The sequence below is a fragment of the Coregonus clupeaformis genome, chromosome 10, assembly GCF_020615455.1.
Source record: "Coregonus clupeaformis isolate EN_2021a chromosome 10, ASM2061545v1, whole genome shotgun sequence".
Lineage (NCBI taxonomy): Eukaryota > Metazoa > Chordata > Actinopteri > Salmoniformes > Salmonidae > Coregonus > Coregonus clupeaformis.
The window spans coordinates 37,841,663-37,864,471 of NC_059201.1; the positions used below are offsets into that span (position 1 = coordinate 37,841,663).

At 45.2% G+C, this 22,809-nt stretch overlaps 1 protein-coding gene across 1 annotated transcript in view; it reads right to left on the reverse strand.

The window, feature by feature from the left end:
- LOC121575501 (ubiquitin-associated protein 2-like) overlaps window positions 1-22,809 on the reverse strand; it is a 52,526-nt gene that overhangs the window by 7,763 nt on the left and 21,954 nt on the right. The window contains exons 3-21 of the mRNA XM_045222999.1: window positions 20,988-21,065; window positions 20,430-20,540; window positions 16,647-16,815; window positions 16,028-16,168; window positions 15,874-15,940; window positions 15,639-15,742; window positions 13,535-13,593; window positions 12,382-12,452; window positions 11,887-12,040; window positions 9,082-9,385; window positions 8,644-8,906; window positions 7,891-8,084; window positions 7,299-7,569; window positions 6,906-6,942; window positions 6,640-6,805; window positions 6,342-6,372; window positions 5,935-6,211; window positions 5,659-5,750; window positions 5,472-5,522 (exon numbers count right to left, since the gene is read on the reverse strand). Of these exons, the coding sequence (XP_045078934.1) occupies window positions 5,472-5,522; window positions 5,659-5,750; window positions 5,935-6,211; window positions 6,342-6,372; window positions 6,640-6,805; window positions 6,906-6,942; window positions 7,299-7,569; window positions 7,891-8,084; window positions 8,644-8,906; window positions 9,082-9,385; window positions 11,887-12,040; window positions 12,382-12,452; window positions 13,535-13,593; window positions 15,639-15,742; window positions 15,874-15,940; window positions 16,028-16,168; window positions 16,647-16,815; window positions 20,430-20,540; window positions 20,988-21,065 (2,640 nt within the window). The remainder of the gene's footprint in view (window positions 1-5,471; window positions 5,523-5,658; window positions 5,751-5,934; window positions 6,212-6,341; window positions 6,373-6,639; window positions 6,806-6,905; window positions 6,943-7,298; window positions 7,570-7,890; window positions 8,085-8,643; window positions 8,907-9,081; window positions 9,386-11,886; window positions 12,041-12,381; window positions 12,453-13,534; window positions 13,594-15,638; window positions 15,743-15,873; window positions 15,941-16,027; window positions 16,169-16,646; window positions 16,816-20,429; window positions 20,541-20,987; window positions 21,066-22,809) is intronic.

Consider the following 22,809-nt stretch of genomic DNA (forward strand, 5'->3'; position numbering starts at 1 on the left):
ATATCTGGGATCTTTTATTTTAGCTCATGATACATGGGACCAACACTTTACATGTTGCGTTTATATTTTTGCTCAGTATATATTGCTACTTCTGGGACACGCATTGGGATAGGCTACTGGTTCAAGAGCTATAAGAGGAATAGAGTGAGGATGGAAGAGAGAGAGGACAATGGAGATGCCAGCGGAGACACATGAATTGTGCAAGAAAGGAACAGTGAAGACAGATGTGTAAGGCTATTAAACTACCATTCGTATGCTAGCCTACAGTGCATTCGGAAAGTATTCAGACCCTTAGATTTTTTACACATTGTTACATTACAGCCTTATTCTAAAATTGATGTAAAAAAAATTATGACAAAGCAAAAACAGGTTTTTAGAAATGCTTGCTAATTTATTACAAATAAAAAACAGAAATATACATTTACATACATTTAAATTACATTTTAGTCATTTAGCAGACGCTCTTATCCAGAGCGACTTACAGGAGCAATTAGGGTTAAGTGCCTTGCTCAAGGGCACATTTACGTCATTTAGCAGACGCTCTTATCCAGAGCGACTCACAAATTGGTGCGTTCACCCTATAGCCAGTGGGATAACCACTTTACAATTTTGGGGGGGTAGAAGGATTACTTTATCCTATCCCAGGTATTCCTTAAAGAGGTGGGGTTTCAAATGTCTCCGGAAGGTGGTGAGTGACTCCGCTGTCCTGGCGTCGTGAGGGAGCTTGTTCCACCATTGGGGTGCCAGAGCAGCGAACAGTTTTGACTGGGCTGAGCGGGAACTATGCTTCCGCAGAGGAAGGGGAGCCAGCAGGCCAGAGGTGGATGAACGCAATGCCCTCGTTTGGGTGTAGGGACTGATCAGAGCCCGAAGGTACAGAGGTGCCGTTCCCCTCACTGCTCCATAGGCAAGCACCGTGGTCTTGTAGCGGATGCGAGCTTCAACTGGAAGCCAGTGGAGTGTGCGGAGGAGGGGGGTGACGTGAGAGAACTTGGGAAGGTTGAACACCAGACGGGCAGCGGCATTCTGGATGAGTTGTAGGGGTTTAATGGCACAGGCAGGGAGGCCAGCCAACAGCGAGTTGCAGTAGTCCAGACGGGAGATGACAAGTGCCTGGATTAGGACCTGTGCCGCTTCCTGTGTAAGGCAGGGTCGTACTCTCCGAATGTTGTAGAGCATGAACCTGCAGGAGCGGGTCACCGCCTTGATGTTGTCCAGGGTGTTGTCCAGGGTCACTTTGTTGAAGCACCTTTGGCAGTGATTACAGCCTTGAGTCTTCTTGGGTACGACGCTACAAGCTTGGCACACCTGTATTTGGGGAGTTTCTCCCATTCTCCTCTGCAGATCCTCTCAAGCTCTGTCAGGTTGGAAGGGGAGCGTCGCTGCACAGCTATTTCCAGGTCTCTCCAGAGATGTTCGATCGGGTTCAAGTCTGGGCTCTGGCTGGGCCACTCAAGGACATTCAGAGACTCGTCCCGAAGCCACTCCTGCGTTGTCTTGGCTGTGTGCTTAGGGTCGTTGTCCTGTTGGAAGGTGAACCTTCGTCCCAGTGTGAGGTCCTGAGCTCTCTGGAGCAGGTTTTCTTCAAGGATCTCTCTGTACTTTGCTCCGTTCATCTTTCCCTCGATCCTGACTAGTCTCCCAGTCCCTGCTGCTGAAAAACATCCCCACAGCATGATGCAGCCACCACCATGCTTCACCGTAGGCCAAAGAGTTAAATCTTAGTTTCATCAGACCAGATAGTCTTGTTTCTCAAGGTCTGAAAGTCCTTTATGTGCCTTTTGGCAAACTCAAAGTGGTCTGTCGTGTGCCTTTTACTGAGGAGTGGCTTCTGTCTAGCCACCATAAAGGCCTGATTGGTGGAATGCTGCAGAGATGGTTGTCCTTTTGGAAAGTTCTCCCATCTCCAAAGAGGAACTCTGGAGCACTGTCAGAGTGACCATCAGGTTCTTGGTGGCCAAGGTCCTTCTCCCCCGATTGCTGAGTTTGGCCGGCTGGCCAGGTCTAGGAAGAGTCTTGGTGGTTGCAAACTACTTCCATTTAAGAATGATGGAGGCCACAGTGTTCTTGTGGACCTTCAATGATGCAAAAATGTTTGGTGCCCTTCCCCAGATCTGTGCCTCGACACAATCCTGTCTCGGAGCTCTACGTGTACCTTTCCAAATCATGTCCAATCAACTGAATTTACCACAGGTGGACTCCAATCAAGTTGTAGAAACATCTCAAGGATGATCAATGGAAACAGGATGCACCTGAGTTCAATTTTGAGTCTCATAGCAAAGGGTCTGAATAGTTAAGTAAATAAGGTATTTCTGTTTTTTAGTTGTAATAAATGTGCAAAATTCTAAAAACCTGTTTTCGCTTTGTCATTATAGGGTATTGTGTGTAGATTGATGAGGAAAACAATTGATTTAATCAATTTTAGAATAAGGCTAACATAACAAAATGTGGAAAAAGTCAAGGGGTCTGAATACATTCCGAATGCACTGTATATATTAGGCCTAGCCTACTACACTGAATTAAGGTGATCACCACCTGTGCAATGCATTTTTGTCTGACGCACGTTTTATGCCAATGAATTGAAGTCGAACATCCACAAATGTGTCAGTTTAATTAAAAGTGCAATAAAAAAAGGTGTAGTGCCTAGGCCTATTTGAGACCCTGGCTGTTGACGTAGGCAACGGATCGCAAAGCAGGGACTGAGCTCCTTTTTGGAAATGGCAAGCTCACGTTCTCATCCATAAACACATATCAAGTGCAAGTGCACTGTCCGGCAGCTCACATCAGCAGGATGGGTAGCCTTTTCATTAGGAGTGACGTCTAACGTGGATCGCTAAAATAATGATTATGATCATATTTCCTCAATTTAAATATTAGGCCTATGGGGACACCTGTACATTTGGCAGCCAAGCACGAGTTATCAGTGCAGACTTTTATCTTCTAGACTTGATGTTGAAATCAGTCACGATCAGCAAGTACGAGGAATGACGACAAGTGCCAGTTTTGCTCGATTGAATCTTATGGGCTAATACAGTATTTTCCGTATCATTATTTCTCTCTCTCTCAATACGGAGTCCTCTCTTGCCACTTTGAACAACATGATCTTGCATTGACACTGCCTTCTCACAAGGGAATGACCACAGCAAGTTGTAACGGTATTGTTGATTGTTGTTCTTAAAATTCTAATTCTATATTGCGCCAAATTTGCACGCACCCCATGTTCCATAACGTTGTCATGGAAAATAGAAATGTTGTTTCCAACTACCAATCAGCAACTGCGCCGTAAATCCTCCTGCATATTGAACGTTTGAGATTGCCGAAAGGCCAGTCTGTTAGCTAAAAAGACTGGTCCCCAGACTAGTAGAGTAGGGTGTCCAATCAAAAACGCATATTTTGATAAATGGGTAAAATAATATGTTACTGGTGTAGATACAGTGGGGAAAAAATGTATTTAGTCAGCCACCAATTGTGCAAGTTCTCCCACTTAAAAAGACGAGAGAGGCCTGTAATTTTCATCATAGGTACACGTCAACTATGACAGACATATTGAGAAAAAAATTCCAGAAAATCACATTGTAGGATTTTTAATGAATTTATTTGCAAATTATGGTGGAAAATAAGTATTTGGTCAATAACAAAAGTTTCTCAATACTTTGTTATATACCCTTTGTTGGCAATGACACAGGTCAAACGTTTTCTGTAAGTCTTCACAGGGTTTTCACACACTGTTGCTGGTGTTTTGGCCCATTCCTCCATGCAGATCTCCTCTAGAGCAGTGATGTTTTGGGGCTGTCGCTGGGCAACACGGACTTTCAACTCCCTCCAAAGATTTTCTATGGGGTTGAGATCTGGAGACTGGCTAGGCCACTCCAGGACCTTGAAATGCTTCTTACGAAGCCACTCCTTCGTTGCCCGGGCGGTGTGTTTGGGATCATTGTCATGCTGAAAGACCCAGCCACATTTAATCTTCAATGCCCTTGCTGATGGAAGGAGGTTTTCACTCAAAATCTCACGATACATGGCCCCATTCATTCTTTCCTTTACACGGATCAGTCATCCTGGTCCCTTTGCAGAAAAACAGCCCCAAAGCATGATGTTTCCACCCCCATGCTTCACAGTAGGTATGGTGTTCTTTGGATGCAACTCAGCATTCTTTGTCCTCCAAACACGACGAGTTGAGTTTTTACCAAAAAGTTTCATCTGACCATATGACATTCTCCCAATCCTCTTCTGGATCATCCAAATGCACTCTAGCAAACTTCAGATGGGCCTGGACATGTACTGGCTTAAGCAGGGGGGCACGTCTGGCACTGCAGGATTTGGGTCCCTGGTGGCGTAGTGTGTTACTGATGGTAGGCTTTGTTACTTTGGTCCCAGCTCTCTGCAGGTCATTCACTAGGTCCCCCCGTGTGGTTCTGGGATTTTTGCTCACCGTTCTTGTGATCATTTTGACCCCACGGGGTGAGATCTTGCGTGGTGCCCCAGATCGAGGGAGATTATCAGTGGTCTTGTATGTCTTCCATTTCCTAATAATTGCTCCCACAGTTGATTTCTTCAAACCAAGCTGCTTACCTATTGCAGATTCAGTCTTCCCAGCCTGGTGCAGGTCTACAATTTTGTTTCTGGTGTCCTTTGACAGCTCTTTGGTCTTGGCCATAGTGGAGTTTGGAGTGTGACTGTTTGAGGTTGTGGACAGGTGTCTTTTATACTGATAACAAGTTCAAACAGGTGCCATTAATACAGGTAATGAGTGGAGGACAGAGGAGCCTCTTAAATAAGAAGTTACAGGTCTGTGAGAGCCAGAAATCTTGCTTGTTTGCAGGTGACCAAATACTTATTTTCCACCATAATTTGCAAATAAATTCATTAAAAATCCTACAATGTGATTTTCAGGATTTTTTTTTCTCAATTTGTCTGTCATAGTTGACGTGTACCTATGATGAAAATTACAGGCCTCTCTCATCTTTTTAAGTGGGAGAACTTGCACAATTGGTGGCTGACTAAATACTTTTTTCCCCCACTGTAACCCTCTAAGAAAACCAGTGCTCCAAACCTCATGTCTCTATCATAATCCGTTCAAAAGTAATGGAAGTTTTTACCCTTGTAGGATGGCCAAAATTGGGTGACTAAATCAATGGAGGCCAGAAAAAAAAAAAGGTCAAAAATCAGGAAAATAGCATTGCGTCAGCTAGGCTGGATGCTGTGCGAGAATTAAGGCCAACTGACAGGCTCACTGTTTAACTCGTCATCTTTCTTCTCCAATCCAGAGGACATAAAACAATATAGAGGTAAGATAGATATCGATTTTGAGACATGACATACATTATTTTTATATTTTAGTATACACTTTTCATATTAATGCAAAAACAATATGTGGGAAGTGCCAAGTGCCAAGATTGAGGCGAGGTGGCTTCAAAACAGCGCCCCCTGTCAGTCATCTAGTGTACATTTAATCATTGATTGAGACTCACCATAGGAAGTCTGGACTGCAGCATGTGGAGGTCCTCATAGCCATAGATCTGCTGTGGAACACAGGGCCAGTACAGTCACTTGAATAGATCGTACACCCAAATAACAAAAGACAGATGTTTCTTTACTTTGTCTCTCCTGGCCTATTGACTACTTTCAGTGACACACACACACACACAAAATAGTTACCGGGTAGGCAGGCAGCAGGCCTCCTGGGCCCATGATGTACTGGTTGGGCAGTAGTGGTGGCACCCCCTGAGACAGGTTAGGAGGAGCTTTACCTGAAAAACACAAGGACAAACACACTCACACACTGCTATCTAGACAGAATTACTGTTTCAGTTATAGGCTTTACGTTTCTGTTTTAATACGTAGGTGAACGTGACTGTACGAGTATGTATATACATTAGTGTGTGTGCGTATATTCATGTAGGTTTGTGTGTTCGTGTGTGTGTTTGAGCGTACCAGTTGAGGAGGAGAGCAGCGGTGCGGTCCTGGGGACGGAGGAGAGGTTCGATTGGGCCGTGGTCCCGTTGGCACTAAGCCCCAGTGCTTGGCTAGTGTGAAGCCCGCTACCACCCATGCTACTGACCATGCTGTTCATGTGGCTCATGGTGCCCATGACGTGAGCCATGCTGCTGTTGACCTGGTGGAGCGACTGGGCTGGGGCCTGGGCTGGGGCAGAGGAGTAGGAGCCAGACGAAGGTGCCAGAGAGCTCACACTACTGTCCACACTGGTATACTACACAGAGAGAGGTAGAGTGAGAGAAGGAGAGAGAAACCGAGAGAGTTAGTTACAGAGGAGGTTGTACTCTGCATGGTCATCTCTTAAAGAAGCGTGTGTGTACGTGTGTCTGTTGACCAGTACTCACAGTGAGAGAGGAATGACTACTGCTGCCATGGCTACAATGTAGAGAGAGAGAAGAGAGGGAGAGATACATTAATGAATGTCCTTAATATCTACCCATCACTGTATCTTCATTATCACCATTTGCCTTCTGCTCTTGATTTAGATATATTCATGATCAAGCTTATTAATATCACTATATACAAGAAAGTAACTGCATTTCTAGCCTATAATGGCAAACTTGAATTCTGTATATATAAATTGTCTCTAACTCACATCAATACAAGCACACATTCTAAGACGTAAAGGCAAGTGCGTGTAACCTGCTGAGTGTCGCCAGGCTGGCAGAGGGCATGTCGTGTGGCAGACTGGGGAGTGCTGAGCTGTGGGGGGGTATGGAGGAGGGCATGAGTGCAGAGGGGGCAGGGGCACTGCTGGTACTGATGCTCAGAGAGGGAGACTCTGGCTTTGGCGTAGAGGCTGACGAAGCTGGGGATAGAGAGAGGGAAACAATCAATTACAACACAAATCCTGAGGTCAACTGACAAAAAGAGCAGCACTGAATGAATTAATGAAATGTGTAACTTACGGTCCATAGCAGACGTCCTCACACCGTTCAGACCGTTCTGTTGAGACGAGCAAACGACAAAGTTAACATTGGATTCTTCACCCATGTCAACTTATCTTTATTATCCCAACAGTGCGAAATGCATTCATATTTCATACACAACAAATGATGTATCTCATTATTGCACAACCCAGGACACTGAGCCTGTGTGGGAGGTCTGGGTCCTGTTCATTAGGGCACACCGTAGCCAAAACCTTCTGCAACAGAACACAAAAACAAGCTATTCTTATAGGACAAGTTCAAGTAGTCTATCCCGGTTTCTGGACGTTTTCTTCCGTTTGGTGCCTAATGAATACCACCCTGGTGGCCTGCAGTGTGTTCGTTATGGCTTACATTAGCCCAACTTAAACTCACCATGATTGGCCCGGGTGCCTCTTTGCTCTGGGAGAAGGCCAGGCGTGAGTGAGGTGCCACAGGCCCACAGTCATAACCGCTCCCCACTGAGACAAAGGGAGATGTGGAAGAGGAGGGCACCGAGGAGGAGATGGAGGAGGAGGAAGTGGAGGAGCTGACCGTACCCATAGAGGAGGGGGCGAGGCTGGGCATGGGCACCGACGGGGAGTGGTAGACGGGCTCAGAGGATGAGAGAGGGAGGGGGACGGAGAGAGAGGTGCTCATAGATTCACTGGAGACAAACCCGAGAAGGAGGTTTTAGTTAAACTATGTCGAGACAATTGAAAATGTATAATATGAAGACTTCATATACACTTCTAGGGTGAGATAGCATGGTCTTCAATCTGTTGACTACTCCTGGGGTCTGTTTAGGAGTGCAAAATAACAGAATATACACAAACATAGAATATAACATAGAATAACAAAAATATTGTGCAGAAGAGATAGGACTGTCTGTGAGGCAAAATGTGGAATCATGTAAACTCGTTACTTTTTCTCTCTGCAACTTTCACCTCATTTCAAACATACACCCATGGTGGATATTGTGACCCACCTGATGGGGTTGGAATAGAGGCTGGTCTGGCTCTGTGGCGCCGGGGTGGACTCCCTGGAGCCCCCGGTGACACGCGTCTCCACAGGGCCAAAGTCCGGCAGGGCCGCCTCCGAGCCAAAGTCCAGCGCTCCGAACTGAACATTAAGACCGGGGACGTCGGCAGAGCCAGGCATTTCCACCGCCGACGAGGGGATCTGGAGTGGAGGGGAAAGCTCTCACTCAGAGGGGACTCATTGTCGGAAACATAATTATTTGTATTATTAATAATAATAATAATAATATGCCATTTAGCAGACGCTTTTATCCAAAGCGACTTACAGTCATGCGTGCATACATTTTTGTGTATGGGTGGTCCCGGGGATCGAACCCACTACCTTGGCGTTATAAGCGCCGTGCTCTACCAGCTGAGCTACAGAGGACCGACATTCACAATCCTTGCATTTGAGAGGATCGGCCTGTGTAAGGATCTGCACAAATTTGATAATCTTGATCCCCAATCCCCTCAAACACTTAGCTTCTTCATTTAAAGCAGTGCTCTTCAATGCTGGGAATTGATCAATTAAGCATCAAGACTTGGATTAGATCAATCAGGTGTGTTAGTACTGGCCTAAAACAAGAGCCTTGATAGCCAATGTTGACCATCCCTGTCCTACATAGTGAGTGAAGCCCAATTCTTTCCTTGATTCCTACCGTCCTTGATTCCTTGAACACACACAGGGAATCAAGGAAATACTTGTCTATGGTTCCTTTTACCTTGGAGGTGGGAGGTATCCTTCGTTTCTGGGCCTTTAGCTGCGGAACGCGGTGCTGCTGCAGCGGGCTGCTGCCTTGAGGGTCCGGCCCTGCGCTGGGGGCAGGCTTGGCACCGATGGCGGCCAGGGGGGGTCCCTGGATGGGGGAGGGGGATTGGGCTGGCGGGGGGCTGGGCTGGCGCACAAGGGGAAGGGAGGGGGCGCAGTGTCTCTGAGCCAGCTGGCTCAGCACCAGGGATGGCTCAGGCTTCAGCTTAAACTCCCCTGGAGGGCAAACACACACAAATACAGATCAGCCAGGCATATGGACACAACCAGCACATAGACGCATGGCCATTTAACAAAGAAAAGCCATATGCCAGGTATTTGAAATGATAGATGATTTTGGTAAATCTCTAATAAAAATCGGATAAAAAGTGTTTGAGTGTGTGCGACTCACGGCTGAAGTGTGAGGTGTGTGAGGAGGTGGTGGCGCTGGGCTCTGGGGCCTTGACATCCCAGCTTGAAGTGGAAGGCGGAGGGAGAACAGGGGGGGCTCCTCCTAGCCCTGGGAGTCTACTCCCCAGAGAGGTGTTGCTGGCCCCCTGCGTGCTGGGAGGGGGGGCTGCCTGGGAGGAGGGGAGAGGACCCAGGCCCGGGCCCTTCAGCTGCTCCAAGATCTGGGCCCCCGGACTGGACTGACTCCTCTTAGACTGGCCCAGGTCCCCGAAACCTGCCCCCAGCACTGACGACTGAATGTGGCCCTATGTTAATACAAGCAAAATATGGCGATCAAGTAAGGGAAATACACTATACAGTGCCTTCGGAAAGTATTCAAACCCCTTGACTTTTTCCACAATTTGTTAGGTTACAGCCTTATTCTAACATTGATTAAATTGTTTTGTTCCCTAATCAAAACGGAAATATCACATTTACATAAGTATTCAGACCCTTTATTCACTACTTCGTTGAAGCAGCTTTGGCAGCAATTACAGCCTTGAGTCTTCTTGTGTATGACGCTACAAGCTTTGCACACCTGTATTTGGGGAGTTTCTACCATTCTTCTCTGTAGATCCTCTCAAGCTCTGTCAGGTTGGATGGGGAGCGTTGCTATAAAGCTATTTTCAGGTCTCTCCAGAGATGTTCGATCGGGTTCAAGTCCGGGCTCTGGCTGGGCCACTCAAGGACATTCAGAGACTTGTCCCGAAGCCACTCCTGCGTTGTCTTGGCTGTGTGCTTAGGGTCGTTGTCCTGTTGGAAGGTGAACCTTCGCCCCAGTCTGCGCTCCTGAGCTCTCTGGAGCAGGTTTTCATCAAGGATCTCTCTGTACTTTGCTCCGTTCATCTTTGCCTCGATCCTGACTAGTCTCCCTGTCCCTGCCGCTGAAAAACATCCCCACAGCATGACGCTGCCACCACCATGCTTCACCGTAGGGATGGTACCAGGTTTCCTCCAGATGTGACGCTTGGCATTCAGGCCAAAGATTTCAATCTTGGTTTCATCAGACCAGAGAATCTTGTTTCTTATGGTCTGAGAGTCTTTAGGTGCCTTTTGGCAAACTCCAAGCGGGCTGTCATGTGCCTTTTACTGAGGAGTGGCTTCCGTCTGGTCACTCTACCATAATGGCCTGATTGGTGGTGTTGCAGAGATGGTTGTCCTTCTGGAAGGTTCTCCCATCTCCACAGAGGAACTCTAGAGCTCTGTCATAGTGACCATCGGGTTCTTGGTCACCTCCCTGACCAAGACCCTTCTCCCCCGATTGCTCAGTTTGGCCAGGCGGCCAGCTCTAGGAAGAGTCTTGGTGGTTCCAAATTTGTTCCATTTAAGAATTATGGAGGCCACTGTGTTCTTGGGGACCTTCAAAGCTGCAGACATGTTTTGGTACCCTTCCCCAGATCTGTGTCTCGACACAATCCTGTCTCGGAGCTCTACGGACAATTCCTTCGACCTCATGGCTTGGTTTTTGCTCTGACATGCACGGTCAACTGTGGGACCTTATATAGACAGGTGTGTGCCTTTCCAAATCATGTCCAATCAATTGAATTTGCCACAGGTGGACTCAAGTTGTAGAAACATCAAGGATGATCAATGGAAACAGGATGCACCTGAGCTCAATTTCGAGTCTCATAGCAAAAGGTCTGAATACTTATGTAAATAAGGTATTTCTGTTTTTTAAAACGTATTTCCGCTTTGTTGTTATGGGGTATTGTGTGTAGATTGCTGAGGATTTTTCTTTATTTAATCCATTTTAGAATAAGGCTGTAACGTAACAAAATGTGGAAAAAGTCAAGGGGTCTGAATACTTTCCGAAGTATGTGGACACCCTTTCAAATTAGTGGATTTGGCTATTTCAGCCACATAAAATCGAGCACACAGCCATGCAATCTCCATAGACAAACATTGGCATTAGAATGGCCTTACTGAAGGGCTCAGGGACTTTCAACGTGGCACCGTCGTAGGATGCCACCAGCACAATAACTGTTTGTCGGGAGCTTCATGAAATAGGTTTCCATGGCCGAGCAGCCACACGCAAGCCTAAGATCACCGTGCGCAATGCCAAGCGTCGGCTGGAGTGGTGTAAAGATCGCCGCCATTGGCCTCTGGAACAGTGAAAACGCATTCTCTGGAGTGATGAAACACGCTTCACCATCTGGCAGTCCGACGGACGAATATGGGTTTGGCGGATGCCAGGAGAACGCTACCTGCCCCAAAGCATAGTGCCAACTGTAAAGTTTGGTGGAGGAGGAATAATGGTCTGGGGCTGTTTTTCATGGTTCGGACTAGGCCCCTTAGTTCCAGTGAGGGGAAATCTTAACGCTACCGCATACAATGACATTCTAGAGGATTTTGTGCATCCAACTTTGTGGCAACAGTTTGGGGAAGGCCCTTTCCTGTTCAGCATGACAATGCCCCATGCACAAAGTGAGGTCCATATAGAAATGGACAGAGCCCTGACCTCAACCCCATCGAACACCTTTGGGATGAATTGGAACGCTGACTGCGATCCAGGCCTAATCGCCCAACATCAGTGCCTGACGTCACTAATGCTCGTGGCTGAATGGAAGTAAGTCCCCGCAGCAATGTTCCAACATCTAGTGGAAAGCCTTCCCAGAAGAGTGGAGGCTGTTATAGCAGCAAAGGGGGGACCAACTCCATATTAATGCCCATGGTTTTGGAATGAGATGTTCGACGAGCAGGTGTCCACATACTTTTGGTCATGTGGTGTATGTATCCGAAAAGTTTTAACGGCAGGAGTACGGCTCACCAGGGCGGCGTGTGCGTAGCTGGTGCTGCCCGTGCCGATAGCCGACCCGTTGCGGGAGGGATGATGGTGGGAGTTGGTGAAAACCAGGCTCTGAGAGGAGGGGGCATCCACTCCTTCTCCCACTGGCTTCTGCAGCAGAGAGGCCAGGTCCAGACTACAGGAGACACACATACATACAATTATTACAACACATTATACTATTTCTATAACACACATACCCATTATGGAGAAAGTCTGATTAAATCAACACAGTCATAATGGGGACCATGTCTCAAGGGAAGGATCCATACATCCTTCCTAATTATTGTGCACATCCAAATGGATCTACCAAAGCAGCTGGGTCAAACATATCACTCCATGGAATAAACCTGGCAAAGAGGTCAAGCTGTTGTTTTGTGCACCACTGGGCTGGTATTGTCCCAACACCAAAAGCAGTGTTGACATGTGACGGGTGGGTGCCCTAGCTAGTTGTGCGGATGTTGAGCGGGGAGTTACCTTTGCCCAGGTGTGATGTGGTTCTGAGGTGCAGGTGCACTTGAGGCGGTGAACACTTTGGTCTCGGAGAGCTGAGGGGAGACAGAGAGAGGGTTATTGACAAATGCAATAGGCCAAGTTGTGAGACATAAGGTTAACTATAGTTTTGTTAAATGACCATCCAAAACAGCTGATCTGACAATGTCCACTTCAAGGAACGTTTCATTTGAACTAGCATAAACCTCACACTGTATGAACTAGTAAACTGTTGTACAAGGCTCGAAATTAAAACATTTCAATGGTAGCACTGGTGCTCCCTACTTTAAAAGGTTAGAACAACATAAAATTCAGGAGCACCAGAAAATAAGATATTGTTTAATCGATATAGCCTATATTAATTCCAGCTACTTCTGAAGCACGTTGCTCCCTACAAACGAATATCTAACCCTGTAAATACGTTTGTTTATTATAAAAAGCTCAAATGTAATTGAAATAAAAGTCATTTGTGGAATATTAGGTTTCTACATTATGTAAAATAACAATTTTCCTATTGAGATGCATTACATAGAAAATTGTACACCGTCTCTTTAATAATAACAATAATAATAATATGCCATTTAGCAGACGCTTTTATCCAAAGCGACTTACAGTCATGTGTGCATACATTTTTACGTATGGGTGGTCCCGGGGATCGAACCCACTACCCTGGCGTTACAAGCGCCGTGCTCTACCAATTGAGCTACAGAGGACAACATCTTTAAGAAAGTTTATGAGGACAACATGCAAGAGCTGTCATTCATTTATTGTTATGATCATTGATCTTCTGAAGAAGCTATCCTTTTTCCTTTCTTTCTGTGCCATCAAATGTTTGGATATACTGGTCAAGTTACCAGGTTGTTAGCTAGCTAGCTAATGAGGTAATAAAGGTTACAACAATTATTATGTGGGTGATTTTTTTTCTAGGCACACTGGACCTCCCATTTTAAAATTACAGGTCGCACACCAAAATATTAAGGAGCATATGCGACCAAAATCGTCGCACTTTACAGCCCTGGACATGTATGTGTTCCATCTGGAAAATAAATGTCAAATATGTGAACATAAGACTCAAAGCTCCTTCCACCCCCTGACCACTACTACTCCCCAGTCCCCATTACCCATTACCCAGACTCACACTCAACTCTTCGCTCCAGTCCTCAGCAGCCCAGTCCTCCAGAGTACTCCTCCAGGCCACTGCAGGGGTACACCAGAGAGGGGTCAGAGGTTAGAGATGAACAGAAAGAACACAGGGGCTTATTGGAGAGGCGTTTGCGAATATGGACTGTAATATTCCCTAGCAACAGTCTACAAGGTCACATTACAAATACAAAATTGCAGTAAACTATACAAGAGCATATGGGTCTTTCTATAAATTAAGGGGCCAATGTGTGACATCAGGGTCAAAATTTCAAAATAGTTTGATATACATTTAAATATGATTTTCTTGCAGCTTCACATGAGTAGTTACAGGAATAAAAGTCTAGTTAGGCACAATGAGAACATAATTCCACCTAGCAACAACAGAACATCTATATGTCATTCAAAATGTCACTTGAAACATGGACACCGCATGTTTCTTTGTCAAGCCTAGAAACAAGGTCTGTTTGTGCTTTAGTCAACTTCTCTATCATTTATAGCCATGCTAAACATTCCTGAAGAATGGAAAAGATAAACAAGAGCTTCTATATTTTGATTGATATAATAACATAATACAATAATACAGTGGGTTCTACCAAGAAAATCATTGACAATATTAATAATAATCAATAATGAAATAATCAGTAAACTCTTTAAGCATTGGTGTGCGTGTCTGAGTCTGAAAACTAGCCGTCAAATGCTTGCGTCCGCTATCCTTGAAAGTGCATTCGAGCCCAAAGGGAGGACCTTCCTCTCAAAGCACAGTGGGGGAGAGGAGCGGAGGTGAGAAATGGAGGAAACCAGAGGAGAATCTCAATTGCATTTCCTTGAATCCTCACATCCTCTCTCCTTGACTCTCTCAAAACCCATTGGATAACAAGTTGAGGGGGAGGGACCTCTGACCTTCTCATCCAATGGGTTTTGAGAAAGAGACGAAGAGAGAGGATGCGACGAATCAAGGAAATGCAATTGAGATTCGCCCCTTGTTTCCTCCTAAGCGAACATCTGGAATTGTTTTAAGAATTTAGAATTCTAGCACCCCTTTAGGTATAAAAATAAATAATTAACCATTGAATTTGGCCTTACTGCTATTAGCCCATATAAACACATTGAATAACAGATTCATACGTGGAAAAACAGATAGTCAAAAAATAAATCTAAAGGAAGTTTGTTTTAAAGTGTCTGTCCTATATCTGAGAGATATAAGATCAGGATTTTTTTTTATACCCATATTTAACAATTATTTTGGTGCACTAAACTGTGTGATTCATCACTCCAGAGAATGCGTTTTCACTGCACTAGAGTCCAATGGCCGCAAGCTTTACACCACTCCAGCCGACGCTTGGCATTGCGCATGGTGATCTTACCTTCAGACAGGTCTTGTGATCGTCCTAGAGCAAAACAACCGACATGTATATGTTCATGAGAGTCTCACCTTTCCATAGAGAGGTCATATTAGCGTGTAGCCAAAACTGTTCGGAAGCTATAGACAGAAGTTGACAGATCGGCAGTACCAACTTCAGACTTGTGGGGGTCGTAGAGCAAAACAGAGAACACCATCCGGTTCGTGAGAGTCTCATCTTTCCATAGAGTTGTAAACCAAACCATTCAGATGCTACAGACGTTTTCGTGAGAAGACCAATTTATGGGATGTCGCATGGTCTGACACACCGCTGTAGCTCAGCCACCTTCCACCGCAGATGCGGAAGGCCACCATTGGCAGATGCAGTGGATTGCGACGCAGTCCATGCAAAAAAAACAGATATTGTTCCCTCCGACACATCAGTGCGGCTGGCTTCCGTGTTAAGCGAGCAGTGTGTCAAGTAGCAGTGCGGCTTGTCAGGGTCGTGTTTCGGAGGACGCATGGCTCTCGACCTTCACCTCTCCCGAGTCCGTACGGGAGTTGCAGCGATGGGACAAGACTGTAACTACCAATTGGATATCACGAAATTGGGGAGAAAAAGGGGTAAAAAGTACAAAAAAACTAACAAAAAACAAACAAACAAAAAAACAGATATCTAGCTTAGACTGATTTAGATGGGGATTATTATTATTATGCTAATTAGATTAGTTTCATGATCCTTCTCTGTGTGAAGCCTCACCTGTCCCGTCTGTGCTGTTGCTGTTGTTGGCCCCTGTCTCCCAAGCGTCACCTTGTGTGGTCCCTGTCCCCTGTTCTGGGGTGTAGTCCGCTGGGTTAAAGGTCCTGAGGAGAGGGAGAGAGAGAATGAGGGTAGGTGTGGTTTAGGTTTAAGAAAAACTGGTGTACGAGGAACCAAAAAAGGACAGTTGTGTGTGTGTACGAGTTTGTATGTGTTTGTGTATTACAGAACTCACCCCATTCCCTGGGCTGAGAACCTGCTTCCCGCTGGCGCCCTGCCCCTTCCTCTGCCTCCAGACCCAACTGAACCACACAGACCCGCACAAGCTCAACACACAGTAAGCATGGCACCAGAAAAATGGTGTGAAGTTAAGAGAGCACCTAAGTTACCTGGGAGTGTTGACTGGAACATATGAGAAAGTGCCACTAATTGACACTCACCTCTACCCCCTCTTCCCCCCCTGCGACCTCGCTCTGACCCTCTGTCCAAAGGGCCAGGGCCCGCCTCCATACCATTTTCCTCTGGCCGCACTGCACAGAGAGACCAAGAGAGCGAAGGAGCGAGAAAGCGAGGGGGGGAGGGACAAAGAGGGAGACAGAGAGAGAGGGATAGCGATAGAGATGGAGAGAGAAGTAGGGAGAGACCAACAGAGAGAGGATTTAGTGATTAAGGTCAGTACATAGAATAGGTGGCAAAGCTATGTGCTGCCTAGTAAGCAATTCTGCTGAATAGTGCATTGATGGCGAATTAATTGCTTAATGACAAATTGGCTGGCTGTTCATTCTTAGTATGTGCTCTATGTAGTGTTCTCTAATCCAAAGTATCGCCAATGAGAATAAACACTGATTGTAAATGTACTAACCACACCATGGTTGAATAACTCAAATCCTTGACAGCTTACTGACTTCTCATTCTTCCAGGCTCTTAGGTAATCAATTAGGCCTAGTGTTATAGTGCCTCGTTTATTAACATATGCATAGAATTTGAGAGATTCCGTGGCCCCCTAACCTCTCTCAACCTGGCGACTGCGGTTGCTGGCCCCCCTGCCTCTCCGATTGCTCCCCCCGCGGCCCCTGCTGCCCTCTTTCTCTCCTCCCTTCTTCTCCCGGTTCTCCTTGCCCTCCGCCGGGCCGTCCTTCACTAGGGGTTTCTTCTTCCCAACTGTCTCCCATGAGGTCTGAGAGAGAGAGAGAGAATGTATGAGCCTATTAGAGACACATATTTCCCTCAGACCCACAAAGAATTAAAAAACAAACCCAATTTTGATAAACTCCCATATCTATTGGGTGAAATACCACAGTGTGCCATCACAGCATCAAGATTTATGACCTGTTGCCACAAGAAAAGGGCAACCAGTGAAGAACACCATTGTAAATACAACCCATATTTATTTCCCCATTTGTACTTTAACTATTTGCACATAATATGACATTTGAAATGTCTTTATTCTTTTGGAGTGTAATGTTTACTGTAAAAAAATAAAAAATGTATTTCACTTAAATGTATTATCGATTTCACTTGCTTTGGCAATGTAAACATGTTTCCCATGCCAATAAAGCCCTTAAATTGAAATTGAATGAGAGAGACTGACTTTTGATCTCTCCTTATTGATCCTAATTTGCTTTGAGAGAGAGCGAGGGGGAGGAAAAGGGAAATGGAGGTGAGAGAAGGGGAGAGGAGATGCGATTGGAGAGGAGGGGAAAGAGTGGAAAAGACCTACAGACTGCAGGAATAAAAGTTAAGTCAAATCTTACAAAGTCTACAACTGCTTGAACTTCTTCCTTTCCCATTAACTTCAAAGTCCAAAATAGTCAATGTAAGATAAAAAATGGATGGATGGAATTGACACGTATGTTTTTGGCCTCTATGTACTCCTCCTTCTGCAGTGTCTCAATGTCATTGACAAATCAAAGTGTTAATGACCACAGGGCAGGCAGGCAGCAGAAGCTGATTATATCATGGGAGGATTACATACATAGGAGCAAAATGACCCACTTTCTATTTCAGGACATCCAAGAAACAACAGTGTAACTGTAGTGGAGATCTCTCTCATTTCACCATCTGTGCTGCTGTGCCCTCCTCTGAAATGCCTGGATTATTTTACTACTGAATCTGGCGCTGACAGAAAAAGTGACAAGTGTTGTTCATCCTAGATTCAGAGGCTATAATACTTTTTCTATTGCTCTCCTGAAAAAAAAAGTCCCCCCAGCACAGTTGCCACAAGCCCCTAGTTTCAGTTTCCTTGGATAGATGGGGCTTGATTGGAAGGGGCTGTGGCAAGGGTCATTAAGAGATCCATTGCCTGAAGCACATTTAAAAGTCTTTAGGCTGATTCAATCCACTGTAGATACAATTACTGTATTAAGGACATTATGTCATCTGTCCAGTAGAAAACGTAAAAACATATTTCCGTCACTTATGCCACTGCACAGCCCCTATCAGATCTGTGCTCCAACTCTAACAGATGTAGATCAAATCAAATTCTATTTGTCAAATGCGCCGAATACAAAAGGTGTAGACTTTACCGTGAAATGCTTACTTACGAGCCCTTAACCAACAATGCAGAGTTTTAAAAATGTAAGTAAGAAAAATGTGCTAAATAACCTAAAGGAAAAATAGTAACACAAAATAACAAGGCTATATACAAGCGGTACCGGTACTGAGTCAATTTGCAGGGGTAGGGGTTAATCGAGGTAATTGAGGTAATGCGTACATGTAGGTAGGGATAAAGTGACTATGCCTAGATAATAAACAGAGAGTAGTAGCAGCGTATGTGAAGAGTGTGAAGGAATGTGCATTCGGAAAGTATTCAGACCCCTTGAGTTTTTCCACATTTGGTTACGTTACAGCCTTATTCTAAACTTGATTAAAATATGTTTGTCCTCATCAACCTACACACAATAACCAATAATGACAAAGCAAAAACAGTTTTTATTTTCTTTTGCAAATGTATAAAAATAAAAAACTGAAATATTATATTTACATAAGTATTCAGACCCTTTACTCAGTACTTAGTTGAAGCACCTTTGGCAGCTATTACAGCCTCGTCTTCTTGGATATGACTCTACAAGCTTGGCACACCTGTATTTGGGGAGTTTCTCCCATTCTTCTCTGCTGATCCTCTCAAGCTCTGTCAGGTTGGAAGGGGAGCATCGCTGCACAGCTATTTTCAGGTCTCTCCAGAGATGTTCGATCGGGTTCAAGTCCGGGCTCTGGCTGTGCCACTCAAGGACATTCAGAAACTTGTCCCGAAGCCACTCCTGCATTGTCTTGGCTGTGTGCTTAGGGTAGTTGTCCTGTTGGAAGGTGAACCTTCGCCCCCAGTCTGAGGTCCTGAGCGCTCTGGAGCAGGTTTGCATCAAGGATCTCTCTGTACTTTGCTCCGTTCATCTTTCCCTCGATCCTGGCTAGTCTCCCAGTCCCTGCCGCTGAAAAACATCCCCCAGCATGATGCTGCCACCACCATGCTTCACCGTAGGGATGGTGCCAGGTTTCCTCCAGATGTGACGCTTGGTTCAATCTTGGTTTCATCAGACCAGAGAATCTTGTTTATCATGGTCTGAGTCCTTTAGGTGCCTTTTGGCAAACTCCAAGCGGGTTGTCATGTGCCTTTTACTGAGGAGTGGCTCCCGTCTGGCCACTCTACCATAAAGGCCTGATTGGTGGAGTGCTGCATAGTTGGTTGTCCTTCTGGAAGATTCTCCCATCTCCACAGAGGAACTCCGAGTGACCATCGGGTTCTTGGTCACCTCCCTGCCGGGCGGCCAGCTCTATGAGGAGTCTTGGTGGTTCCAAGAACAAGAATAGACTGATGAGTTTCAGAAGAAAGTTATTTGTTTCTGGCCATTTTGAGCCAGTAATCGAACCCACAATTGCTGATGCTCCAGATACTCAACTAGTCTCAAGAAGGCCAGTTTTATTGCTTCTTTAATCAGCACAACAGTTTTCAGCTGTGCTAACATAGTTGCAAAAGGGTTTTCTAATGATCAATTAGCCTTTTAAAATGATAAACTTGGATTAGCAAACACAACGTGCCATTGGAACACAGGACTGATGGTTGCTGATAATGGGCCTCTGTACGCCTATGTAGATATTCCGTAAAAAATCTGCCGTTTCCAGCTACAATAGCCATTCACAACATTAACAATGTCTACACTGTATTTCTGATCAATTTGATGTTATTTTAATGGACAAAAGAAATGCTTTTCTTTCGAAAACAAGGACATTTCTAAGTGACCCCAAACTTTTGAACGGTAGTGTATCTGTTTTTTATGTCTAAATACCTGTTTTGGGGTATTGTGTGTAGATTGATGAGAAAATGTTTTATTGAATCAATTTTAGAAGAAGGCTGTAACGTAACAAAATGTGGAAAAAGTCAAGGGGTCTGAATACTTTCCGAATGCACTGTACGTGTGTGTGGCATCAATATGCATGTGTGTGTGTGTGTTTTGTGTGTGTCCATGTGTTGGAGTGTCAGTTTAGTATGTGTGAGTGTGTGGTTAAGAGTCCAGTACAAAAAAGCTATGTAGCAACTGGTTAGATTCCATACCATGTTACCACCAGCCACTCCACTCTCCTGAGTCAACAATGAGCATCACTAAACCAGAAAACAAAGGCAGAAAAGCTCAGCTGTTATGGTTCGGGTGACAGCTACTTCAGGGTGGTATTTATTAGGAAAACAAAGTGTTTGAGGTGACTGTGCGACGCTAAGTTAGCGATGACTAACCGCCCGAAGGAAAGAGGCTGAAGGAAATTGAAAGGTAGCATTAGAGTCAGTCCCCTCTGCCCTACCGTGTCAGAGGTGCTCTCAAGGAGGAAGTTGATGGCTCTGTTGACATCCTCATTGCAGTCGTGGAGAGCTACCATGCACTCGTCCTGGGTCTTTCCTGTCACCTCCATCAGCTGTGGACATACACACACATCTGAGTGCTTTATTTGAATCCAAATAAACATAATAGAATTATACACTGAGTGTACAAAACATAAGGAACATCTTCCTAATATTGAGTTGCCCCCCCCCCCTTTGCCCTCAGAACAGCCTCAATTCATCGGGACATGGACTCTACAAGGTGTCGAAAGCATTCAAGTTGGCTGGATACATAGTCACAGAACGGGAGGGGGGGAATCTATCATAGACTAACAGTCAGTATTAGAAAAAGAGAGGGTCTTAGATTTGAGGTGAAAAACCAGAAGTTGTCTAAAATTGACAAAATAATTAGTTTTTGGTCTTTTCTTTTTCTAGCACATGCAGTCACAGGTATTATCACTTAATGTGAAACAAACACCACAACACACACAGTCCATCATTCAGAGCTGGCACAATGGCCTCGGCAATGCCCGCCCACTCACCTGGTTCACTTTGTCCTCAAATTCAGCATCATTCTTGTCATAGATCATCTGGGCGAGCCGGATCTGCTCTGCAGTCGCCTGCAGAATGGATGAGAAGGAAGTGGGGGAGGATATGAAGATGAGAAGTGGGAAAGGAACAGAGGGAGGCGAGAAGGACTCCTGAGTGGCGCAGTGGTCTAAGGCACTGCATCGCAGTGCTAACTGTGCCACTAGAGATCCTGGTTCGAATCCAGGCTCTGTCGCAGCCGGCCGCGACCGGGAGACTCATGGGCGGCGCACAATTGGCCCAGCGTCGTCCAGGGTAGGGGAGGGAATGGCCGGCAGGGATGTAGCTCAGTTGATAGAGCATGGCGTTTGCAACGCCAGGGTTGTGGGTTCAATTCCCACGGGGGGCCAGTATAAAAAATATATATATATATAATAATATGTATTCACTAACTGTAAGTCGCTCTGGATAAGAGCGTCTGCTAAATGACTAAAATGTAAATGTAAAATGTAAGGAGAGGGAGAAGTTTTGTTTTGGATAAATTATTTACCACCTGAAGACCCGCTATGTATGATTGAGCAAGTGAGTCGTACTGTGTGCGTGTCAGTGTTTTCCACAAGCATATGGAATAGCCAGCCAAATAGAAGGGGGGGCCTGCCCCACCGGGTTAAGAAATGTTTGCCAAACAAGCTCTATTTTGGTGGCCTCTGGTACATTCAAATACTAGATTGTATTTTCAACCAGCAACTATCCGGAAATAACACTGATCACATTTTTTCACACTTTTACAGTGTTAGTTTCATCAGCTCTTATACAATATTATATAAAACACAGGAAAAATTTATTTTGACTGCACTGGGCCTTTAAAGAATCCTTTAAGTTTACTACTCCATTGTCAACACTTTGATTAAATCAGAAGACCTACAGTCAATGTTCCCTCTACGCTGCACGCATAGTAGCCCCGAGACTGTCGCGCAGCTCCCCAGGACTACCGCGCAGAGAGAAGCACCAGATTGAACTTCACTCAACTTTCTAGAGCAGTGGTCATCAACCGGTTGATCTCCAAGGCATTCCTAGTCGATCGCCAAACATTCTGTATGTTTGGCGAATAGGTGCACCCGATTCAGCTGCCCTGCGCGCCGGGTAGGCGAACTGTTGCCATTTTGAACCATTTCATGTATCTGAAGGTACAAACTCTGCCTTCCCGGCAGACCCAGAGAGCAAATCAAGTGCACTATAGGCCTACCGCTGGCCAATTGGATCAGATGACCGTGTCTGCAGTAAAGTAGCAGGCATAAAAGAAAGCTACAGCAAAGTTGATACTGTGAGATTTCAAAACGTTTAAAACCATTACTAGAGAGAGACTTGTCAACGAATACAGCAAAGAGATGATGTTTTTATGAGTGAGTTCATGTTTAAGTTCTTACTCAGCACTGTCAACACTTTGTATTCAACACTTTTATAAGCCATAAAATGCACGTTCTTCCTATTTCCACTCAGCACTACAACAAGCACTGCAGCAGTAATGAATTAGTACGAAAGTGCATCTATAGGCTTGCGTTGTTGTTATTATTAGCGGCCTGGGTCTTATTTAATATTGAGAAATATTTAACTTTCTCTGTTCATAGGAGTAACAACATTAATTTGTGCATGAGGCTGGTTTGAGAGGCGGAACCTCAGTCTGCTGCCCTCTCCCTCCGCTGAGACTGACCAACAGATGCAGGCACCATCAGCGCGATAAAATAAAAGTAAAAAGCAAATTATTTAAAATGTATGTCCTTCACAAGTAATACATCAACGGATCTATTTCCGGTGTGATCATATAGCCTACCACAA